Genomic DNA, 20,069 nt, shown 5'->3' with positions numbered 1-20,069 from the left:
CATTGTACATCATATCGGAGAAATTCTTAGACCCGGCGGCAGCACTAACAACCTATATGCCCCCACGTCAGTACATACAACAATAAATAATAAAGCTGACGGCGGCATGATGCGCGAACACTAAAATTAAATATCTATCTATCTATCTAAAAAAAAAATTAAGCAAGAAAAAAATTAAGTAGCCAAAAAATATATAAAATAAGCTAGAGACCAACCAATTCGATTGGCAATACACGAGTAATCACACGAGCAAACATTTACACTTAAAAACACTGACATACATACATACATAAACTTTTAGGGTGTGTGCAGCGCACGCTATCAGCACCGCTAACCAAAATAATGTAGTAATAATAACATTAAGGCCGCACAAAAAGAGGAAAATAGTTAAATGCAAATTGTTTAACATCTGCGCTCGTGTTTTTATTTTTGTAACTTTTAATAGCCTTAAGCTTTGAAGTACCATGCATTACTTTGCTGGTCAATAACACAATTAAGAATACACAAATATACAGCTTGGAATAGATAAATAGGCCAACTAGTATAATAAATAACATAAAGTTATAGTTAAATTTAACTTTATTCTACAAATTTCTTACTATAATTTAACTAATTTAAATGTATTTTCTATTGAACTTCTATTTTAAAGCATTTATACATGTAAACTTTCAATTGTTCTACTTTTCGAGTAAGAATACATACTTTTCAAAATATCTGTAGATGGAAATATCTAACTACATACATATAGAACTTCACTACTTGCATACATATCTAAATTATATAGTAAGTTATGCCTACCTACCGCATTCAATTATTAAACGTAATTTTTTTTAGGCAATTCTAATACATACATACATTCATAGAGTAAAGTTATTTTTGTTAAAAATAAATTAAGCGTAAAGATACCCATCTGAAATTTATTGCCGCTTTAATAAAAATATTTGTTGCAAAACGCAAATGAAATTATTTTTAAAAAAGTTCGCTTAAACTCAAAATATTTTTAGCAAGAAAACAAACGGTTAAAATCAGCAACAAATTATGATAACTCAAGAAGTTTGCGTGATTTTCGTTCAGCGAAAATAGGTGTTGATATACTTATACCAACATATGTATGTATATATCTATGGCATCTTATTAAAATACAAGCGTATGTGACTTTAGAAGGTTTGACTTTTGTTTTGAAAATAAATAAGTTTCCTTTGACAAATTTTATATTTTTATTAAGTTTATATTAAAAGGTTGTCTTAAACTACACCTATGGCTAGTCAATCGTTAAAATATTGTTTTCAAAACCAAAAAAAAATTCCTTTAAAGAGAAAATGGCCTATGTTGATATAAGTTGCTTAATGAAATGTCACAGATATGTATGTATATTTTTTAAATTAGACCAATCTAAGCGACAGAATCTCTATTAATCACTATTATATTGAACAATTTTATTGAGCTCTCACTATCAGTATGGTCATATTTAAGAAATCAATTGCGTCACTTTATTTTTACTGCTTATGTTTTGAACAAAATTCGGGATTACACAAGTAGCATATGTTCCATATTAATGGCAAAGCATGTACTGCATACTATCAATATAAGTAAGCAGACTGATAAGATAAATAAGGTGCATTTGTAACCAAATGCATCTGTAAATCCTTCTACCATCATAAACTAATGGATACAACCTTTTACCTTTGGTTGATGAAATTGAACGAATAAATAAGCGACGCTTTTAGGTGCAAGTAACCGCTCATTTAAGCACAGAAGGTTTGAGGTGACTTATGCCACTTTCAAAATAAACGGCTCATATGTACATTTTGCACTATAGTTACGGTGACCATAAATATATTTTGAAAATGCTGGACAATTTTTCAAAAAATTTACATACATATAATTGCGTAGTATAAAATAACAAAAATATACTACATATATACATTCTTCGTCATTTGAATAGCGCACCCTTTTTTGGTTTTCCACCAAACAAAGTATGCTTGACAAAATTTGTATATGGAAGAAAATGCGCAGCACCGTCAACAAAAAAAATTCGCCCCTATGTTTATTTTTTTTTTTAATTTTCAAAGATTTTTAAAATGGGATGTAGACGTAGAGTATGCTATATTTTTATAAAAAGTTAATGAATATTAAAGAAACAAAAGGAAAACTGTACCTACTAAGCATTAAAAGGATGCGTTATTCAAATAACGAAGAGTGTATATTTCTTAATTATTAATCCAATTTTAAACTTTAAACTTTAAACATAAATCACATTTCCTTCATTGGTATTAATCTTTTAGTATTGAATATTTGCAAAATTATAATAAGGCATATTACATATTACTTTACACCAAATATGAACCTCTGTAAAGTAAATTTTTTAGGCAAACTTTGGGTCGTTGAATACGAAAAAAAATACCCATGGTTTCAAAGAAGTGTTTTCGAGATTTGTTCGAAAAGCGTATTTTTAGTACTTTTTCAGTTATTCCACAATATCTCATGAAACGACCAACAGTTCGAAAGGTATTGATGGGCGCCTTGCAAAAATATTTATTTTTTGTGCAGATTGTGTTCCGTAACATCTCCATTTCCCATCAGATTTTCATTTACTGTAAAAAGAAAATAATGGAAATTTCAATTTTTCGATTTTGGTCGCTTGTAACACTAATAATTTTCATCGAAATCGGCAAAGTAATATATTTTTGTAAGAGGACTGTAGGTCAATTATGTTGATTGGATAATTTTTTCATGATCATTTTGACGAATAGGTTCGAAATGTACCAAAAACACGTTTTTCGAAAATATTACATAAACGCTTGTTGGAAAATATTTATTTTCTTAAGCGATTACCACAAAATTTGTAGAACAGTGTTATCGATATATTTGGAGCTGGTCTTCAATTTCTCGTCATCCTTTGTCCATAACCGTACAATATTTAGTTGAACCTTCAAAAAAGTTAATTTTAAAATATCAAAGAAAATGCGGGACAAAGGCAGGATACTTGGAAAAAATCAGTACATTTTGGGGGTTTTCTGTTTTGAAAAACTGCGCAAGACAGACCTTTAAATAACAGTACGGTCCTGCAAAAAACAGAACGGATGGTCACCGTAACTATAGTGTATGTAAGTACATATACATAAGGGACGGAAATACTTGAGAATAATTGTAGAGAAAAGATTTAGCACTTGATGTAAAAATGCAGAGACCGCAAATAACGATTATTTTTGAAATTTCAATTAAAAAAATCACCCTGAAAGAGAAATACTACGTGCACTCTCACTCTTCTCAACTCACTTTGCAGCAGAAAATTAAGAAAAAAGATGGAGATGCACTTGCCACCTTTAAAGCTATCGGGTGGTCTGTAGTAAACCAGTCAATTTTAACTAGTTTCTTGGCTAGTTAAGTCGAAATTTGTATAAATGTCATGTAATTGTCGATACGACTCGACTCGCGAAAGCCGAGCGCCCCAAAACTGTGATGACATTTTATGTTTTTAAAACAACAAGAACAATCTCAGGACACCCATATTCGCATTTCACCTCTCAATCATCAACTGAAGCCAATTAAGTGTATGCCAACGATTTCTACGTAACTAATGGACGCAAAATCGCCTAGGCGGTTACAGCTTCAATAAAGAATAAGAAGAATGGACGCAAAATAAAATATTCGCAGCCGATATGAGAGGCATCTGATCTTGAAAATTTCTTCAATTAAAAACTCAATCAGGTGCGGACTTTACATTCACGATTCCTGCACTAACGTTTGATAGCCTTCTCTCAGTTCAAGCAATAAAGTTCTCAATTTCCTAGCCAGTAGCAATCGTCTTCATCAAGCACAACTAATGGTAGGACAAAGAAACGTTCTGAACGAACTTAGTTGGGCTCACTTGAAATCAGGGATCGACAACACAAGGTGTGATCGAAACTGAATATCGTTATCCTATTTTTTTCCCAAGAATGCTTAAAATCCCAAACCGAAATAAAAACAAAACCTCAGGAGTGTTTTTATATGAACGAAAGTGAAAACCAAACGGTCGAGAATTTTCTCAAAGAGAATTGTATAAGAACAAAACCCTTTGGAACGTTCCCAAAGAGCACAAAATGCGAACGATACTTTCGGTAACATTTCTAAGATAGCAAAATGGGAACAAAAGTCTCCGGAACGTTTGGGAACCAAAGTATCAGAACTTTTTGATAGAGAACGAAATGGAAAAAATAATCTCCGAACCTTTCTCATAGCCTTGCATTAGTTTGAAATGTTTGAATATTAAAATTATTCAAAAACGAACTGAATGATAACTACGCGCATTAAGTCAATAAAAGGCTTAAAATACGAACTTTTCTTGCACTGAAAAATAAATTTTTTTCTATAAATGGATAATGATAAACGATGTGGAAGTTGAAATGATCCAACTTTCCTCTGACTTAGAATTCTGTTCTCTATCGGAACCTTGCTCAGACATTCCTTGAAAACGTTCTCGCCACTTTCGTTCTCATTGGAGACGTTTCCGAAAGTTTCGCTCCCATTATGTTCTTATTGAGAACGTTTTTGAGAATTCTATGCTTTTCTGTTCTTTTTGAAAATGATCTCGAACCTTTTGTTCCCGTTCAAACTGCTGTTTGTTCCCGTTACGTTTGTTTCCGTTTGGTTCTTTTGCGGGGGCATTTTTGACTTGCAATGGTGGTGATTATTTATCGACAGATATCGTTGATGGCCTGTCGATGCAATGTCTGGTTCTCGTCCGTGAATTAGTAGAGGTGCCTTCTGACGTGCCCAGGGATTGGTTCTGCTGCCAGCAAGTGTCTGCTCAGACGCTACCTCTGATAGCAGCATAGTTAAGAGTTCGAATTATTCTAGATGTTAGAAGTGTTAAGCCTCGAACGCGATTGGGAGAAAACACCAAAAGCATTCGTGAAGGTGGACACTACCTTCGAAGTCGAGCAATTTTTACTTGTTCTATGTACTCACAAGCTGGCCCCATAAAGTATGCGTAAAAGTAGGTATGAAATATAATGCTAATTACTAAACTGTATAAGATTATAATTTTATTCACTGTATAGTAAGTACAAGCACTTAAAGATCTTAAGTAATAAATATCAATATAATTATAAGTATGTACATTAGACCGTACTAAATATTTTACAAGCAAACAAACCGAAGTTCGTCATACACCCCTAAGCCTAAAGTAGTACGTTTTCAAGGCAATTTCGTAGAACAAACAATTTTTTATTTTGGCCGAACCCCGCCAAGCTATTAGACACAGTATTCACATCCTTATATTTGCTCATTTTGGCCAATTTTTTTTTTGAAGTTTAGAATTATTATTTTTTTTTTATTAAAATACTAGCTTTTTCCCCAGGGGTTCACCTCACGTTTTTATACAAATATGAAAAATATTTTGAAGATGTTATATTTTATTTCTCTGCCCTTTTGGTTATAGCAGTTAAGGTATTTAGGCCGTTAAAACGTGTAATCTTTTTTTATATATCGCAATACTAAGTCCCAGTACTTTAACATAAATTTCTCTAGAGATATGCAGTATAAAATAGAAAATTTGTACAGGAGATACCACGCCCCTTATCGAATAGCCCCAATTTATTTCCATGGGCATGGAATTAATTTTGTATACACATCTCGGTGCCAAGTTCCAGTCCTCTGCAATAAACAGCTTCAGAGATATGCAGCAGAAAAAAATATAAATTTGCATGGGAGTTGTCACGCCCCCTTGTCTATTAACTCCCACCTTTCTCCATGAGTATGGTATTTATTTCACATACATACATATCACCGTACCAAGCTTGAGTACTTTACTCCAAATTTTTAAAGAGATATGCAATATGAAAGTTTCAGTTAGTATGGGAGAAGGTTCCACGCCCATTTTTCTCCGTGAGTATGAATTCGATTTGACATACATATGTATCTCCAAAGCAAGTTCCAGTACTCTCTCACAAATACTTCCAGAGATATGTATGTAATATGAAAATTTTTAAACAGGTGGCAACCCTCTTCAAAAATATCTTCGAAATTAAGCTCTCTTAAACTTTTTTTCATTGACAACCGTATTGTAATATTTGATTGAACTTATTAATTCAATTACACCTTTTTACAGTCTAGGTCATAAACTAACTATCTGTGTTCAAAATTTAATGCAAATCCGTTCAGTCATTTCCGCGTGATGAAACTCCAAACATTTAACTACAGATTTTTGTACTGAAAATCTGTTGTTAACTGCCGATTCTGAGTTAACTACGCACTGTGAATTTGGCCCTCAGTAACATAAACCATCTAAATCAAAGCTTAATTTTTTGGGCAAGCTTGCGAAATTTCAAAAAAAATCATCAAAATTTCAAGCCTTTTAATCAGAGTTTTTAGATCATTTTTGAGTATGCAGGGTTGGGCTATAATTTCCGTAAAAAATCAATTGCTTTTTCTTAAAACTGCAGGCTTTTTACTCGATTTATTCAAACAAATTTAAGTAAAAGGTCTGAAATTTTAAGAAAAAGCAATTATGTACTTATTTTTTTATTCATAAGGCTCAATACTATCGATATATGGGTCATTCCATGTAAAAGAAAAAAGGACATACATGTTAAAAGGCATCAATTTTTCCTATTTCGGTAGTACCCTCTTAGTAAATGACTGCATTACATTATCTCATCTGATGAAAAATATTAAAAAAAAACAAAACAGGAACAGTCCCGCGCCTTCGTCTGGGTCCGCAGGCTGTATCGGAGACACAACCGCTAAATTTCAACGTAGAATACGTGGTATGGTTATGTGCACATCGAAGTCAAAACCGAAACCACACACAGAGAAAAAAATATCGATAACAAAAGCGACATTACTATCGATAGCAAAATCGATAATAATATCGATAACAAAATCGAAGAAAATACCGATAGCAAAATCGATTACAACACCTATAAAAAAATCGATTACCAAATCGATTAAAATATCGATAACAAAATCGATAAAAATATCGTTTATTAAAAATTTTGATAACAAAATTGATAAAAACATATCGATAACAAAACCGATAAAATACCGATTATTATATCGATAAGTCCCGAGAATCCCAAAAATCTCCTTAATCCCGAAATAGTCCCAGATGGAGTCTCTGTCTATATCCTTTTCTCTATAATTATTTACCTATATTTTAATCTTTCTTCCTCTATCTTCATCTTTACTTTTATCGGTATCCTCATCGTCATATTTTTCTTTGTATTTATCTTTGTTTTTTTCTTTTATGTTTATCATATTCTTCATCTACATATTCCCCAACATCTTTGCCTTTTATAAATATTGCGCCATCTGTTATTCAAAAGCCGAAGTACCTACACACTTATACTTTTTGTCTCATTCTCTCACTTCCAGCGCATGGAGGTGTTTGCAAAATGATGACGAAGTGATTTTGTTTGGAAAATTATTTATGCCCATATCTTTGAATCAAATAAACATACTTAGAAGATATCAACCAATACTTCCCATATACCAAATGAAAGGAAAAATCTTGAATTTTTGATTAAAGAAAACAAAAACAAAACCATTCGAGCGGTTTTCGAGCATTTTGGAAAAAAAAAATTAATTTTTCCAACAATTTTTTGCATTAAAATGCTCAATATTTGTTGAACTTATATAAAGTTTGTACACGATAATATTTCTATTGCTCCAAAGAACCTATATCCAGATGATGAAAGTTTAACCTGCAAATCGTAAGTTGCTAGAGTACTTTAAAGGCTCAAAATTGTCCCAAAAATAAGCCAATATTTACCGTTGTTTCTACGACAGAAACCGAATTGATTACTTACAAAAATGAATCTGTCGAAGGTTTAGAATTATATATTTGAAACGCCACTTTTTCTTTCAGATCGCTTCATTAGGTCTCGTCCAATAAGCGTTTTCGTAAAGCTCTAAAAATTACAACTACAACATTTGAGCATAGCCTCCATATCGAAACGTAAGACGTATTCGACATCAAAAGAAGCTGTAATTTTCGTCTATGGACACTTCACACATAATTGCTTTACAATTGTCAAAAAGGCCTGTTCACCAGTAACGACTTTAAATATTTGTTAAAATTTCTATAAATACTGTTTTAGCCTAGTTTTTTAAGAAAACGAAAGCATATATGATATATTTTACAACACAAAAAAATCTGCCTTAAAATTTAAATGTTTCGGTTGAAAATCGTCTTTGAGTGCAGAAAGGTAAAATAGAGTTCTTTTCAGTGTCCCACCAGTCACAATGGTGGATCACACACTCTAAGATCCGACTGTAAATGCCGAAGTTATAACGAACCATGTAAAAAGACGACCACAACGTTTTGCCAAAAAAAAATAAAATTTATGTTGAAATTGCTTGTTTTAGACTCTAGGATGTACGGCGAACCTTTTTTTCTGGTACGGTCTAATGTACATACAACATACCACTCGCATAGTAAATAAAAAAAGTCCAACTTGTATTTAACCACGAAATCACTGGGCACAGTTGATAGTTTTCACCAGTAACAAATCTACTCGTATCGCCTTCGAAGTCCGCCCCCAAACGAAAAGCTAACAGGTAAGCTTTAATTTTTCCAACTTCATTAAGTCGATTTCGTTTGCTTCTTTAGCTAACTAATTATTATATTTTTTTTTTTAATTAATAATATATTTTTAAACTGCATTTAAAACTACTCTACTAGTAGAACTACATTTTACTATAAAATGAACAAAAATTCTCTTTTTCCAGTTGCCATCGATTTGATTGTCCAGCATATACGCGATTTCCTCAACAATCGTTCGCGTTACGGCTCCTCGACGAATATCGCTTACTGCACAAATGCCGATCACGAACATGGTCCTACAAATGGTATTGGCTTTAGAGGTACTACTGCTGTCAGCGGCGGCGGAGGTAGGCCGGCTCCTCGTTGCCGCGTGCGCTTAATTGTTTCTGAAAGCACTACTACTACTAACAACACCAAATTTACGAAAGGCAATAATGCTGTGGCATATATTAGACCGCATTGATGCAATTCGAAAAGAAGTGCAAAAAAAAATAATTATGCATCAAACAGCAAATTTTAACCAAAGTACTTACTAAAAATGCTGCTTAGCGCAATAGTTTGTATGCGCAATAGTTTGTATGCGTAAATGTTGGAAAAAAAAAACACCAAATGTGATAACAATTTTGCTTGGATTATACCTACTACATATTTATATATGCATGAATTAACCAAATTTACACTTGAAATTATGTAAACCACTGCACTTTTATGATTAGTTGAATTAGTTTGCTAAAAAATTTAACCAAATCTGGTAATTGTTCGTTTAGCTATAATGATTGTTCAAACAAAACTAATAATTATGCTAGTTTAACTGTTTTTCCATAGTTGCAAATACCAAAACTGTGTTACAATATTTACATAATGTATAATTATGCAGCCAGTTTGTTACTATTTCCAATGCTTTTCTGCAATATGCAACGCTTTGAAACTAAATGCTGAATATACTATAATCCTAGTCAAATCGACCATTTTTGATTTTGGTCAGAACATTTCTTTTATCATGTAACAAAGTTCTGCCAAAAGAAAAATATAAACATTTTTTTCGAAAGATGAAAAATTCTTAATTTCGCAATTTCCCGGATTTTGCAAGTTAATTTTTTGAATATCTCAGAAACTATTATAGTTACAAAAATTGTTCTCATCTCGTTTTAACCGTGATTCAAAAAATAAAAGCTTTACAAAATTTTGAAATTAAAAAATTGTAACAGCAAAACCTTATAAAAAATGTTGACTAATTCTTTTTTATACCATACGCCCAACTGGTCTTAACAGATCCTGAAATTGTTAGGAAGGTATTTTTTAAGACATAGATACATTTTGCAACTTTCCAAAAAAAATTTAAAAAATATTCCGACGAATTGATAAACTTCTCCTTTTTTGAAGTTGGTTAAAAATAAGAAAATAAAAAACTTACAGAAGTTGAAAAAAAAAATAAAAGCATAACCTTATTAAAGTAGTTGGCAATTTTTTTTTATACAATACCTCCAACTGTTCTTAGAAGTTCCTGAAATTTTCATCAAGGTAATTTTTTAAAGACATATTTTTGAACTTTTCGAAGTTATGTCAAATAATTTTTATTTAATTTAAATTTATTTTTAATTTAAAATTTTTTTCAAATCTTGCAATTTCATATTTAGAAAAACCCCAAAAAAAGGGAAGGATCTTTTAAGATCAGTTAGAGTAAAATACCTCTAAGTAAGTTTTTGGGTTTACGATTTTTTAAATTAAAATATTCTGTATTTTTTATATATTTTTTTTTATTTATTTTGTTATATCACCTTTAAAACGAGCCATTTTTTTAACTTCAACAGTTTTCTTGAAATTCACAAAAATAAACTTGCAAAATACTGGAAATTGTGAAATTTTGAGCATTCGAAACCATTTTTTATTTTTTCTTCTTCAGTATTGAGAGAGTTTCCCTTTGTTTATTTAATATTCATACTAACTTTACAAAAATATGGTATATTCTATACTAAAAAACCATGTGCATCCCGTTTCAAACTTTACACAAAATATATAATTTAGAGATTTTGGTTTTAGACGATCAAAAATCATGCTGAATTTTATGAACTTGAAGCGTGCATTATATTGTACTAAATTAAAAAAAAAAGTTTGATATTTTATTGGACGTTTTTGAATTAATATAAATTTTATATACGGTTCAAAAATCGGGATTTACATAGTTTTTGTTATAGAATATGCTACGTTAAAAAAAAAATATAAAAATAATGAGTATTAAATATACAAAAGGAAAACTGTTAACACTGACGATCAAAAAGGGCGCTATTTAAGTGGCCGGCACTGTATATTGGGTCTTCAGCTAATATACATAAAAAAATTTCATTTCATGGACACTTGTCAGCCCCTCAGAAGTACTTATCGTAAATATTTTTTAGATATCTAATTCTTGCTATTTATATTAAATACATGCATAGATATTTATTTAAGTACAGAGCATTATTTATTTTTAAAACAAATTTACAAAAAATATCGTAAAGGGTTATATTTTCGAAAACGCCTAAAAATCTCAACTTAAAATGAATATGAAAAAACTGATTTAAAAAAAGTTATAGAATTTAGAAGATAAATTTTCGAAAATTAACAAATATTTCAAGAAAAATTTTGTTAAATATTTCACTTTAAAGAATTCTTTGAATATTTAATTTAGATAAGGACATGTAGGACGAACAATTTTCCGAAAAAGGCTTTAGTTAGGCACATTAGGGGTTCCTCGAACTTAATGGAGTTTTTTGGGCGAATTTAAATATGCATACCCTCTTAATTTTATCCTTTTTCTCTTAATATAGTACCTTCTTCTTCGTTTCCTTTAATTGCAAGCAGGACGTAGAGCACCTGCTACGCCTGCGCGGCATCTGGTTATCTTTCAGGTAATAACTTCGAGCTCTTTCCAGCTTAACCCAAGTTGCTTCACCTCCCACTAGAATGTTCTTCTCCACGTTTCGTGTGGTCTAGCCTGGAGGTCTGCTTCTGCCGATTAGGTGCTTTAATTCCAAGGCTTTCTTTGGAATACTACCGTCGTCTATGCGCAAAGTGTGGTCTATTCACTTCCATTTCTGGCTCCGTGTCCAGATGTCAAGAGGCTTTTCTGAGCATCTTCTCATTTGAGATTGTTTTAGGTGAAAAATTCAGAGTATTATTCTAAGACATCTGTTTAAGGGAACTCTAAGGCGCCTGGTTATTTCAGTAGTTACTTTCTAGGTGGAACTTCCATACAGCAGTATAGAAAGACCGTTGGATTTGAAAAGCCTAATTTTTAAGCTTGAGCTCAAATTGTTGTTTCTCCATAACTTGTACAACATACCACAGGTCGATCTGGGTTTACTTTTTCGGCGGTCAATGTCTTCATCAGCACCGCCACTGATGGAAACTTTGCTGCCGAGGTTTGTGAATTTTTCACAGTCTGAAGAGCTTCTTCACAGTCTCAAGAGAGATAGGAGAGTATCACACCACCAGAAGATTTCGCAGGCATAAACTAATACGTGACTTAACTCGATTTTAAGTTGAACTTTTTGTTAAAAATTTATGCTGAGATTACCACGCCTATCGATTACTCGATATTGGCGTCCGAATGACTTGGGGCGAAACGGATATCTCCTCCCTGCTATCTTTCATACGCAACCGCAATTGTCAGAGCCGCAATCAAATCGCTCGCCGGCAGCTCGTAGGGCAAAGAGATAGAAATGTTTCTAGCGGCATATGAAAAAACTGGGCGGCTGGTTCTGAATTATGCCGTGTCTATTTGGTTACCACAGGCTAGTAGCACGCATTGGACGAAGCTTCAGACTTGCCGGCACGCTGCACTCCGGAGAACAAAATTTATCCTTTTGATATCGCCTGACCACAACATGCATAGCGAGGCCTCAATGATCCCCGTCAAGGAGCGATATTTCTTGTTCAGTAAGCAATTTTTTCTCGGTTTGCTGCTGCACGGAGGTATCAAATAGATACTGGCTAGAAGCAGAGCCTCCTTCTAGGCATTTAGGAAGGCATATCTACAAACCGTGAAACTATTAAATTCTGGCCTAGTGAATATCTTCACCACCCAAACTCTCCCCGGCATGCCAAACGTATGTGTATCCCACGACACCAACCATCTCTTCACCTAGCCGATTTTGGTAGATCTTAGTAGTGCCGATACAAGAAGATAAATGATGGATAGACTAGCAGATTAGGCGAGGGCCGCTACAATACAAAAATGTGTACTTCTTACGCACTAAAAGTTTGTTAGTTTTAAAATAAAAAGATGATTTGCAATGGATGGGTGGCTTTTCAGTTTCCACGAAAACCGGTTAGTTGGCTAGAGTTTTAGTGTCAGTGTAGTTAGTCTTGTTGCCGCTGCTATAGAACCGTGCGTGAAACTACCTACCACGGTCAAGCTCTTCGATCATCTCCGAGCTTTCCGCTAGGTCCGAAGGTGTTACCGGTAATGAATCGGGCGTCTCGTGTCGCGTTGGTATATCTCGTGCTTCATTAACTTGCAGGCGTACTTGTGACTAGACTTTGGCTATGTGTCGATAGTAGTATTGCACAGCTCCAAGGATTTACTATGGTCATGGGTAACTGGCTTTCCATCTAACCAGTCAACGTCGGTATCTACATAATGAGGGCGGATCTGAGTTATCTTGCGTGTTGGTCTCACTTTCATCGGTGGCTATCACTACGTTGGACTTGGTGGATGCCTTTAGAGGTATATGTATGTGTGCTTTGTTGAAGTCCTTTTGCCCTACCGCAAGTCTTCTTGCTGACCTTGTTTGCCTTCCCTATCAATCATAAACATTTTACTACAAGCGGACATGGGACACTCGGCCTGTGCTCTAGTTGATTCCACTTTTGTGAGAGGAACTAGCCTTTGGTGCGAGGCTACACGATCGTATTAATGCGCAGTGCCTTTGTTGCAAGCTTTTTCTGCGGTAAGAGAGAGTGGTGGTGCCGCATCTTTAATTGCTTCTGGCGGTGTAAGTACTTATTTTGAAAAGGGATTTTCGTTTTGTATCCATAATTGGTTCTACAAGTACTTAGCAGAAAAAGACAACCGTTCGCATGGGCCGAAATCAGCTGAGTAACACCGGAGATCGCCTGGTGTCCGAAGCACCCAATGTACCACTGGCTTTATGAATGAGCTTGGCCTCACTAATCCTCCGTGAGGGTTGTATGACATCTTGATCTGGCTCTAAAATCGGAAAGTAGGAGGGTTTGGGTAGGGATTTTCCAGGAAATATGTGTGTAGGGTAGTTTTGATTCAAACAATACAAAAAAAAAAATCCTTAAAAAATTCGAACCCTCAATAAGATGTTGGAAAACTAAAAACATAGACTTATCGCTATTGAGTATAAAATTTTGAGCCAAAAATTCACATTCAAGACAGCATTGGTTATACTAAAGTAAACGAAAATAAATTTTGCACCTCCCTAATGTACATAATTGCATAATGTTGTTACACTAACACCTTAGATACATAAACATATCTAAATATGAACAATACAATTTTATTATTAATTTAATAATACTTTCCGTATTCCCACATCGCTTAAAAGATCCCGATTCGTTTATGGCCATACGCCGTTATTCGTCACTCTGCAATGAGCTCACCACGAAGGATAATGTCTTCTTTGGCAAACACAAGAATATAACGCAACATTAGTGGAGCTTAAGTGCTATGAAATACTTACATACATATACGTCATATCTATTTTTGTAGAGAAAAAAGTAATGAAATCCAGCAGTTGATTTTTGAAGAAAATTTAAGAAAAAAACCAAAGATTTGTAAATGAGATTGTGCTGTTAAATTCGTTTATTTGAAATTATTCATTGTAGTGTTAGTGATATAATAAATGCATATTTTCTTAAAAAAGAAGTTGTCTAATATTTTTGTTTTTTAGTTTATTCTACAATTGTACATCGCATTTAATTTAGCTAGATCACTTACGGAGAAACCGATGCGTTGGCCCATCAGTTGCGCCTCCTTAGTTTGTTTCTGAAAATAAAAAGAAAATGTATGCTAGTTGGTTCTGAAATATTCCAGGTACTCAATACGTGTCCTATATATAGTTAGTTAGTTTGTGCTGGGATGTAACAGAACAAAAAGCACTGCAACCTTAAAAATCTTTTTTTTTTCTCCTGAAGAGCCCCAAGAGAGTGTGCCCTAGATAACTTCAGCTTCCCTAATGAATCCAAAAATTGCCTTGGTTGGCGAATCGTATTTATTACAAAGTGTTCGATCATTGGAGCTTTGAAAGGGATCAATCTTTGTCCGGCTGAAACCGAACATTAACAGAGAATATGCTCTGCAGTCCCATAATCTTCAAGACGGACCCGCATTCAGACTCTGCGATCACACCTATTCGGTGCGTGTTAAATCGCAGTTTGTTGTGGACAGTCAGGCACCCGGAGAGCCCCCCGTTGTCATTTCCATTAAAAGGGTAGCCAAATAGTCTGTCCTGTCTATGACTTCCCAGTATTTACTGCGTTCCGAGTTTACCCACTAAGCAATTATGGCCTTCAAAGAGGACTAACTGAGACCACAGTAGGGTTCAGGTCCCAAAAAAGGAATTTTCTTGTATCAACTCGTCGGCGACCTCTTTTGCCGTGTTTTTCGCTGCCAAATTTTGTAGCGTGTCAAAGCAGTCTTGGATTTTATCATCTCGTTTGAAAGAGCGCGGATGGCTGCTTGGCTATCTGGAAAGAAAGCTAAAAAGGCATCCTACAAACCCTACATCCTACAGTGGACTCTAGACTCGCAGTTGAGCAAGTTCTTATTGATTCAATGACGGATGCATAGGACACAATCGGACGGATTATATGGCAGAGCCATTCTATCAGCCTTGAGTTCGAACTCCATGCAGACTCACAAGGCCCGTGTGGCTTTAGCAACAGCTTCCTGACGAATAGAGTCTTTTATCTAGCGTATCTCAAGATATTTGAGCTCATCCGAGTATTCAAGCACTGTCCCTCCAAGAGTGACCTAACCAAGGTTTGGTTTATACCTTGTTGTAAACGGTACAATAACATCTTTCTGGGGATGTATGTTGAGGCCATCATTACCACATAAGTTTAAGACCACGCAAAGTGCTGCACTTGTTACGTCCGAGACAGTACCTGTCTACAGCTCCTATAACTATAAATGCCATTCATTCGGGCAACCCACGGCATCGTTAAAACACTTATGTAGTCTGATTGAGAGGCTGCCTACCACAAGTAGTCGAAACAAGAGAGAAAGCACCCCTCCCAGTGAGAAACCTCTCATGACTAGGGACGATGTAACGCTCACGCTCACGAAGCATAGCGTCTAAGAGTAGTTGGGTGTAAGCCTCTTTGGACGAATTCCTCGTGGTAGAACCATAAGCAGTATTATCGAAAGCAATCTCCTAACTAGATACTATAAGGCCAAATCCATTGTTTTATCTTTGAGTGGAAGCACTCAGTTTCTTCTTACTAGATATGGAAGAATAACAGGCTCTCCAAAGTTTTCACAGTGTAGGAAGTCAGGCTAATAGATCTGTATGATTTCGCCAAGCCAAGGGGCCTCTTTCCTGATTTAGGAATAAATAACATGGACACCTTCCTCCAAGCGTCGGGTATGTATTTACAGAAATTGTTAGCCCTAAATGCTCGGTCAGGGGATCAATGATGTGCTCAATACTTCTTTGCATTAGTGCTGGAGAATTCCCTTAAACACCTGCCGATTTGAAAGATTCAAAAAACTACAGCCCACTGTACCTGTGTTCCGAGGAGGCAGGAGTCATCAGATCATGCTCCAGCGAATGTCCTGGGAAATGCATATCAAATATATTGACAACATTTGCTTAGAAATGATCCTTCAATATTTTTTCATAGTCAATGCAATCCCATATCTCTGGTCTTTGTACTGCATATAAGTACATGCAGGCTTCCCTCGAATATTTTTGGAGTCAATTTCGATATCATAATCTCGTCGCCCATGACTCTGTCCGTGCCATAATATCGGTGATTTGATCTGGAACTGATTATGTATGTTCTACTGAAACTTTAATAAAGTTCAATCGTTTTATTAGTTGCAGACTTAGCAGTCGAATGAGTTTTTCTTGTCTTGATATTTGAATACTCTGTACGAGCCCCAAGAACTTTTCTAGATTTTCCTAGCTCAAGTGCGCCATTTTTGTGTCGTATGTTAAGCTATGGAGTTAAGACAAAAATAAGCAGGTTTGGGTTAGAATAGTTTGTCTGACAAGGCCGAGGTTGGTAAGTTTGTCGGACAGCGCTTAGCTAGTAAAAAGCTGGATGGTTTATCGAGCTAGAAGTCTTTCTCACGGCCTTCAAAATATGATACATTTACGACTATCGACCACTTGAAATAAAGTGGCCTAGGACCATCACACACCATTACAGGTGACTTTAATAGCTGGCACCAAAACGGGGGCTCACATAAAAATAACCGAAAGGGAGCATACTAGCAAGCTTCATCAACCAATCCAATCACCTTTCTACACACAACATCTTCACTCACCTCGATTTGACTTTCTGTTCTCCCGATCTCGCCGCGCATGCGGAATGGAAGACTTCAGATGACTTAAACGGAAGCTACCACTATCCGATTGGCATTTCCTTATTTCCGAGCGGAAATCACTAGCAAATAATCATTAAACCCAAATTCCAAGTCAATCGTGCAAATTGGTCACTACTCGAAAGAAGATGTACTCACTATGAGTCAATCAGACCTGTCAGTCTAAACATAAGCAACTCCAGAAAATTTTACTACAATCGGCGAAAGAGTCAATCCCTCAAACATAACTGCACAGGAAATTAAAAACAGTTCCTTGGTGCAATAGCCATCTTACTGGCATACCTAAGCAAAAGCGTTGGGCAGAGCGTTTTCTGACGGCAAGCGTTAACGCCGAAGTGCCATGGCAGTTATCGTTGGAGAACATCGCTTAAAAGAAAGCATCTATTTATTCACCCGCCTACTTACCAATGCTTCAATAGTCGGCTGTCCATTCTTCGAGAAACTCTTCTTGGAGTAATGCATCACACTTGCATAGTCGTAGGGTACACCAAAGTCATACTGCTTTCTCGCCGAACCCTTCGCGAAATTCTCAAGCATGTGGGGCTTAATGTTTTCACTCAAAATTCGAATATAACTATCGCGTTCGGGCCGATTTTGTTCATGCATGAAGCCGACAGCATGCATCAGCTCGTGCAACGACGTACCATATTGGCGGAAGCATAGTGGAGCTTGTAAATTAACTACCTGACGGCCGCCCAAGCGACCCACACTCGCCCAACAGCCGCTCTTATCATTGGTGATGTCAATGTAATCGCGCTCATAGCTGCGTGGTTTGAAGCGTATACAAGTTTTGCTGTGATACTCTTGAAAGGCATGTTCGATTACAGCGAGCTCTTTCTTGGTATACGATCCATGTATTTCGTAAGGCACAATAGCACCAGGCCAGCGCGCGCTATAGGCTAATAGACCATTGCGAAAGGGTAGTTTTTTGTCATGCGGCACAAGTAGATCGCCTTCCAGATATGGTCCAACTTCTTCAGGATTCTCCGTTGAGTTTGCATTGAGCTTTGAGAGTTTTTCACCGGCCTCCACATCAGGATAGCCGAAAAGGCGTTCGCCAAACCGAGACAAATCGATCAAGTCTCTCTTGTGAGCAATCACTTTTACCGTAGAGTTTTGGTATGGAGCGCCGGATATGAGCTTCACAAAAAAGTTTAAAAGCACGATTGCGTAAAAAATTAACATTGTTGTAAGCGTGCTGAAAATTTGACTGGAAGTTAAAGCGTTGGCTGTGGCTTTTATATTTTTGCGGAAATTGTGTAGGGTCGATAAGGCTAACGCAATGTTTAGCAGCTGACTTTTACAAATTGTAGAAAACCGTTATATACATACCATAAATTTGCAGGAACATTAAACAACTTCATTAGCATGTTAATTATGCTGAAAACTCTACTTTATTACCTTGAAGTACGGAGTCGGAAGAATTTATGCATTGACATAGTTTTGCATTATTGTAAGTTTGTGGTATTTTTAATATTCACAGGTAAATACACATGCAAACGTTGTATTAAATACAATCATACAATATATAAATACTTGTACCAAATGTAAAATATTTTAGACCTGCAAACCGTAGCCGCCTTAAAATTGGTTTATCAAAAATGTTTTCCCGAAATTGAACTCGTCTACCAAAACGGGTTTCTTTATTCACTGCTATGACTCAAAACCGCTACGGTATTACCCAAAAATTCTCTAATATTTATATGTATATGGAAGCCAGTGGTGTTTATTTATCTATCAAGTGTACAAAGAACACACTGACCGACAAAATCTATATATTAATACGCTAACATAAATTTTGTCTCCGTTCGTTTGGCGATTCTACCCAACCGATTTCAAAACCAAGAACACCGTTGGAAAGGCATTTTTCCGCAGAGTTTTTATAGTTTCACAATTGGTTGAAAATTACGGCCAAAACTGTCGTTTAAACATTTTCGAACTGTGTATAGATGTTGCTGCAACATGTTCAATTTGACATGTTTCGCCTGTTGTTTCACTACACATTTGAAATTAAGCTTTGAAATAAAGATAAATATGAAGATGAAGAAATGAATGATAACGATGAAGTAAAAAAAAAAGAACGCAAAAGTGAAGATAAAGACGAAAACAGAGTCAATGATAGATACATACGAATTAGGGTAACTGAAAGGGTAAGAACATTTCTTGAATTTATTAAATGAAACTTCTTTAGCGCCAGTTGGTTGGTTGGGAGTAAATTGTCAAATTCAAGGGGAATAATGCACATGGAAATGGTTCTCAGCGGTTTAGCGGTTTGAGAATAAAAACAAAAACAAAGATGCCTAGAGGTACAGGCAAAACCCAAGATCAAAGTAAATTAAAACACTTTAAGGTAAAGGTGCAGAGGAATATGAAAAAATAAAGATAAGTATGAAGAAAAGGATGAGGATGAAGATCGATATTGTTATCGATATAATACTCGATATTTTTATCGATATAATAATCGATATTGCTATCGATAAAATAATCGATACTGTTATTGATTAAATAACCGCTATTGTAATCGATATAATAATCAATATAATAATCGATACTGTTATCGATACAATAATGGATATTGTTATCGGTATAATAATCGATTCAACAATTGATTTTGTTATCGATTTAGTCATTTATATGTTGACGATAGCTACAATAATCGCTACTGATGATTGTTGTATTTATCGATGCATTAATCGATTTTACAATCGTTGTATTTTTCTATATGTTTATGGATATTGTTATCGGTATTTTTATCGACACAGTAATCAACAGGGTTATCGATACACTAATCGGAACATGGAATGTGATCACATTATATGACATCACATCACATTTTATCACATAATATAAAGAGACATCAGATGATATTACATCACATAATATGATATCACATCACAGGATATCACGTGACATGACATTGTATGATATGACATCACATGACTTGACATCACATGATATGACATCGTATGGTATGACATC

General features: G+C 35.0%; 2 protein-coding genes across 4 annotated transcripts in view; one reads left to right on the top strand and one right to left on the bottom strand.

Annotated features, from left to right (window-relative positions):
* The window catches only part of LOC118740141 (uridine-cytidine kinase), a 16,883-nt gene extending 2,582 nt beyond the window's left edge, over positions 1-14,301 (top strand). The window contains exons 7-8 of one of the 3 annotated variants that reach the window (XM_036471645.1): positions 8,716-8,877; positions 14,086-14,301. In XM_036471645.1, the coding sequence (XP_036327538.1) occupies positions 8,716-8,877; positions 14,086-14,192 (269 nt within the window). In that variant the 3' untranslated portion in view covers positions 14,193-14,301. Of the gene's footprint in view, positions 1-8,715; positions 9,090-14,085 lie in introns of those variants that run through there. The other 2 variants (XM_036471654.1, XM_036471638.1) reach the window with 2 other exon arrangements.
* A 94-nt stretch (positions 14,302-14,395) lies between these two features.
* On the bottom strand, positions 14,396-18,275 carry LOC118737936 (zinc metalloproteinase nas-8). The gene is made up of 2 exons (XM_036468804.1): positions 17,496-18,275; positions 14,396-14,525 (listed from the first exon to the last, which is right to left on the bottom strand). Exons 1-2 carry the CDS (start codon positions 18,273-18,275, stop codon positions 14,427-14,429), a joined length of 879 nt encoding a protein of 292 aa, XP_036324697.1. The 3' UTR covers positions 14,396-14,426.
* Between the last annotated feature and the right edge of the window lie 1,794 nt (positions 18,276-20,069).

Source organism: Rhagoletis pomonella, unplaced genomic scaffold, assembly GCF_013731165.1.
Source record: "Rhagoletis pomonella isolate Grant_MI unplaced genomic scaffold, Rhpom_1.0 Rhpom_scaffold_00001, whole genome shotgun sequence".
Taxonomy (NCBI): Eukaryota; Metazoa; Arthropoda; class Insecta; order Diptera; family Tephritidae; genus Rhagoletis; species Rhagoletis pomonella.
Note: the sequence above shows the minus strand (reverse complement) of the source record. Positions and strands in the feature narration are given on the sequence as shown.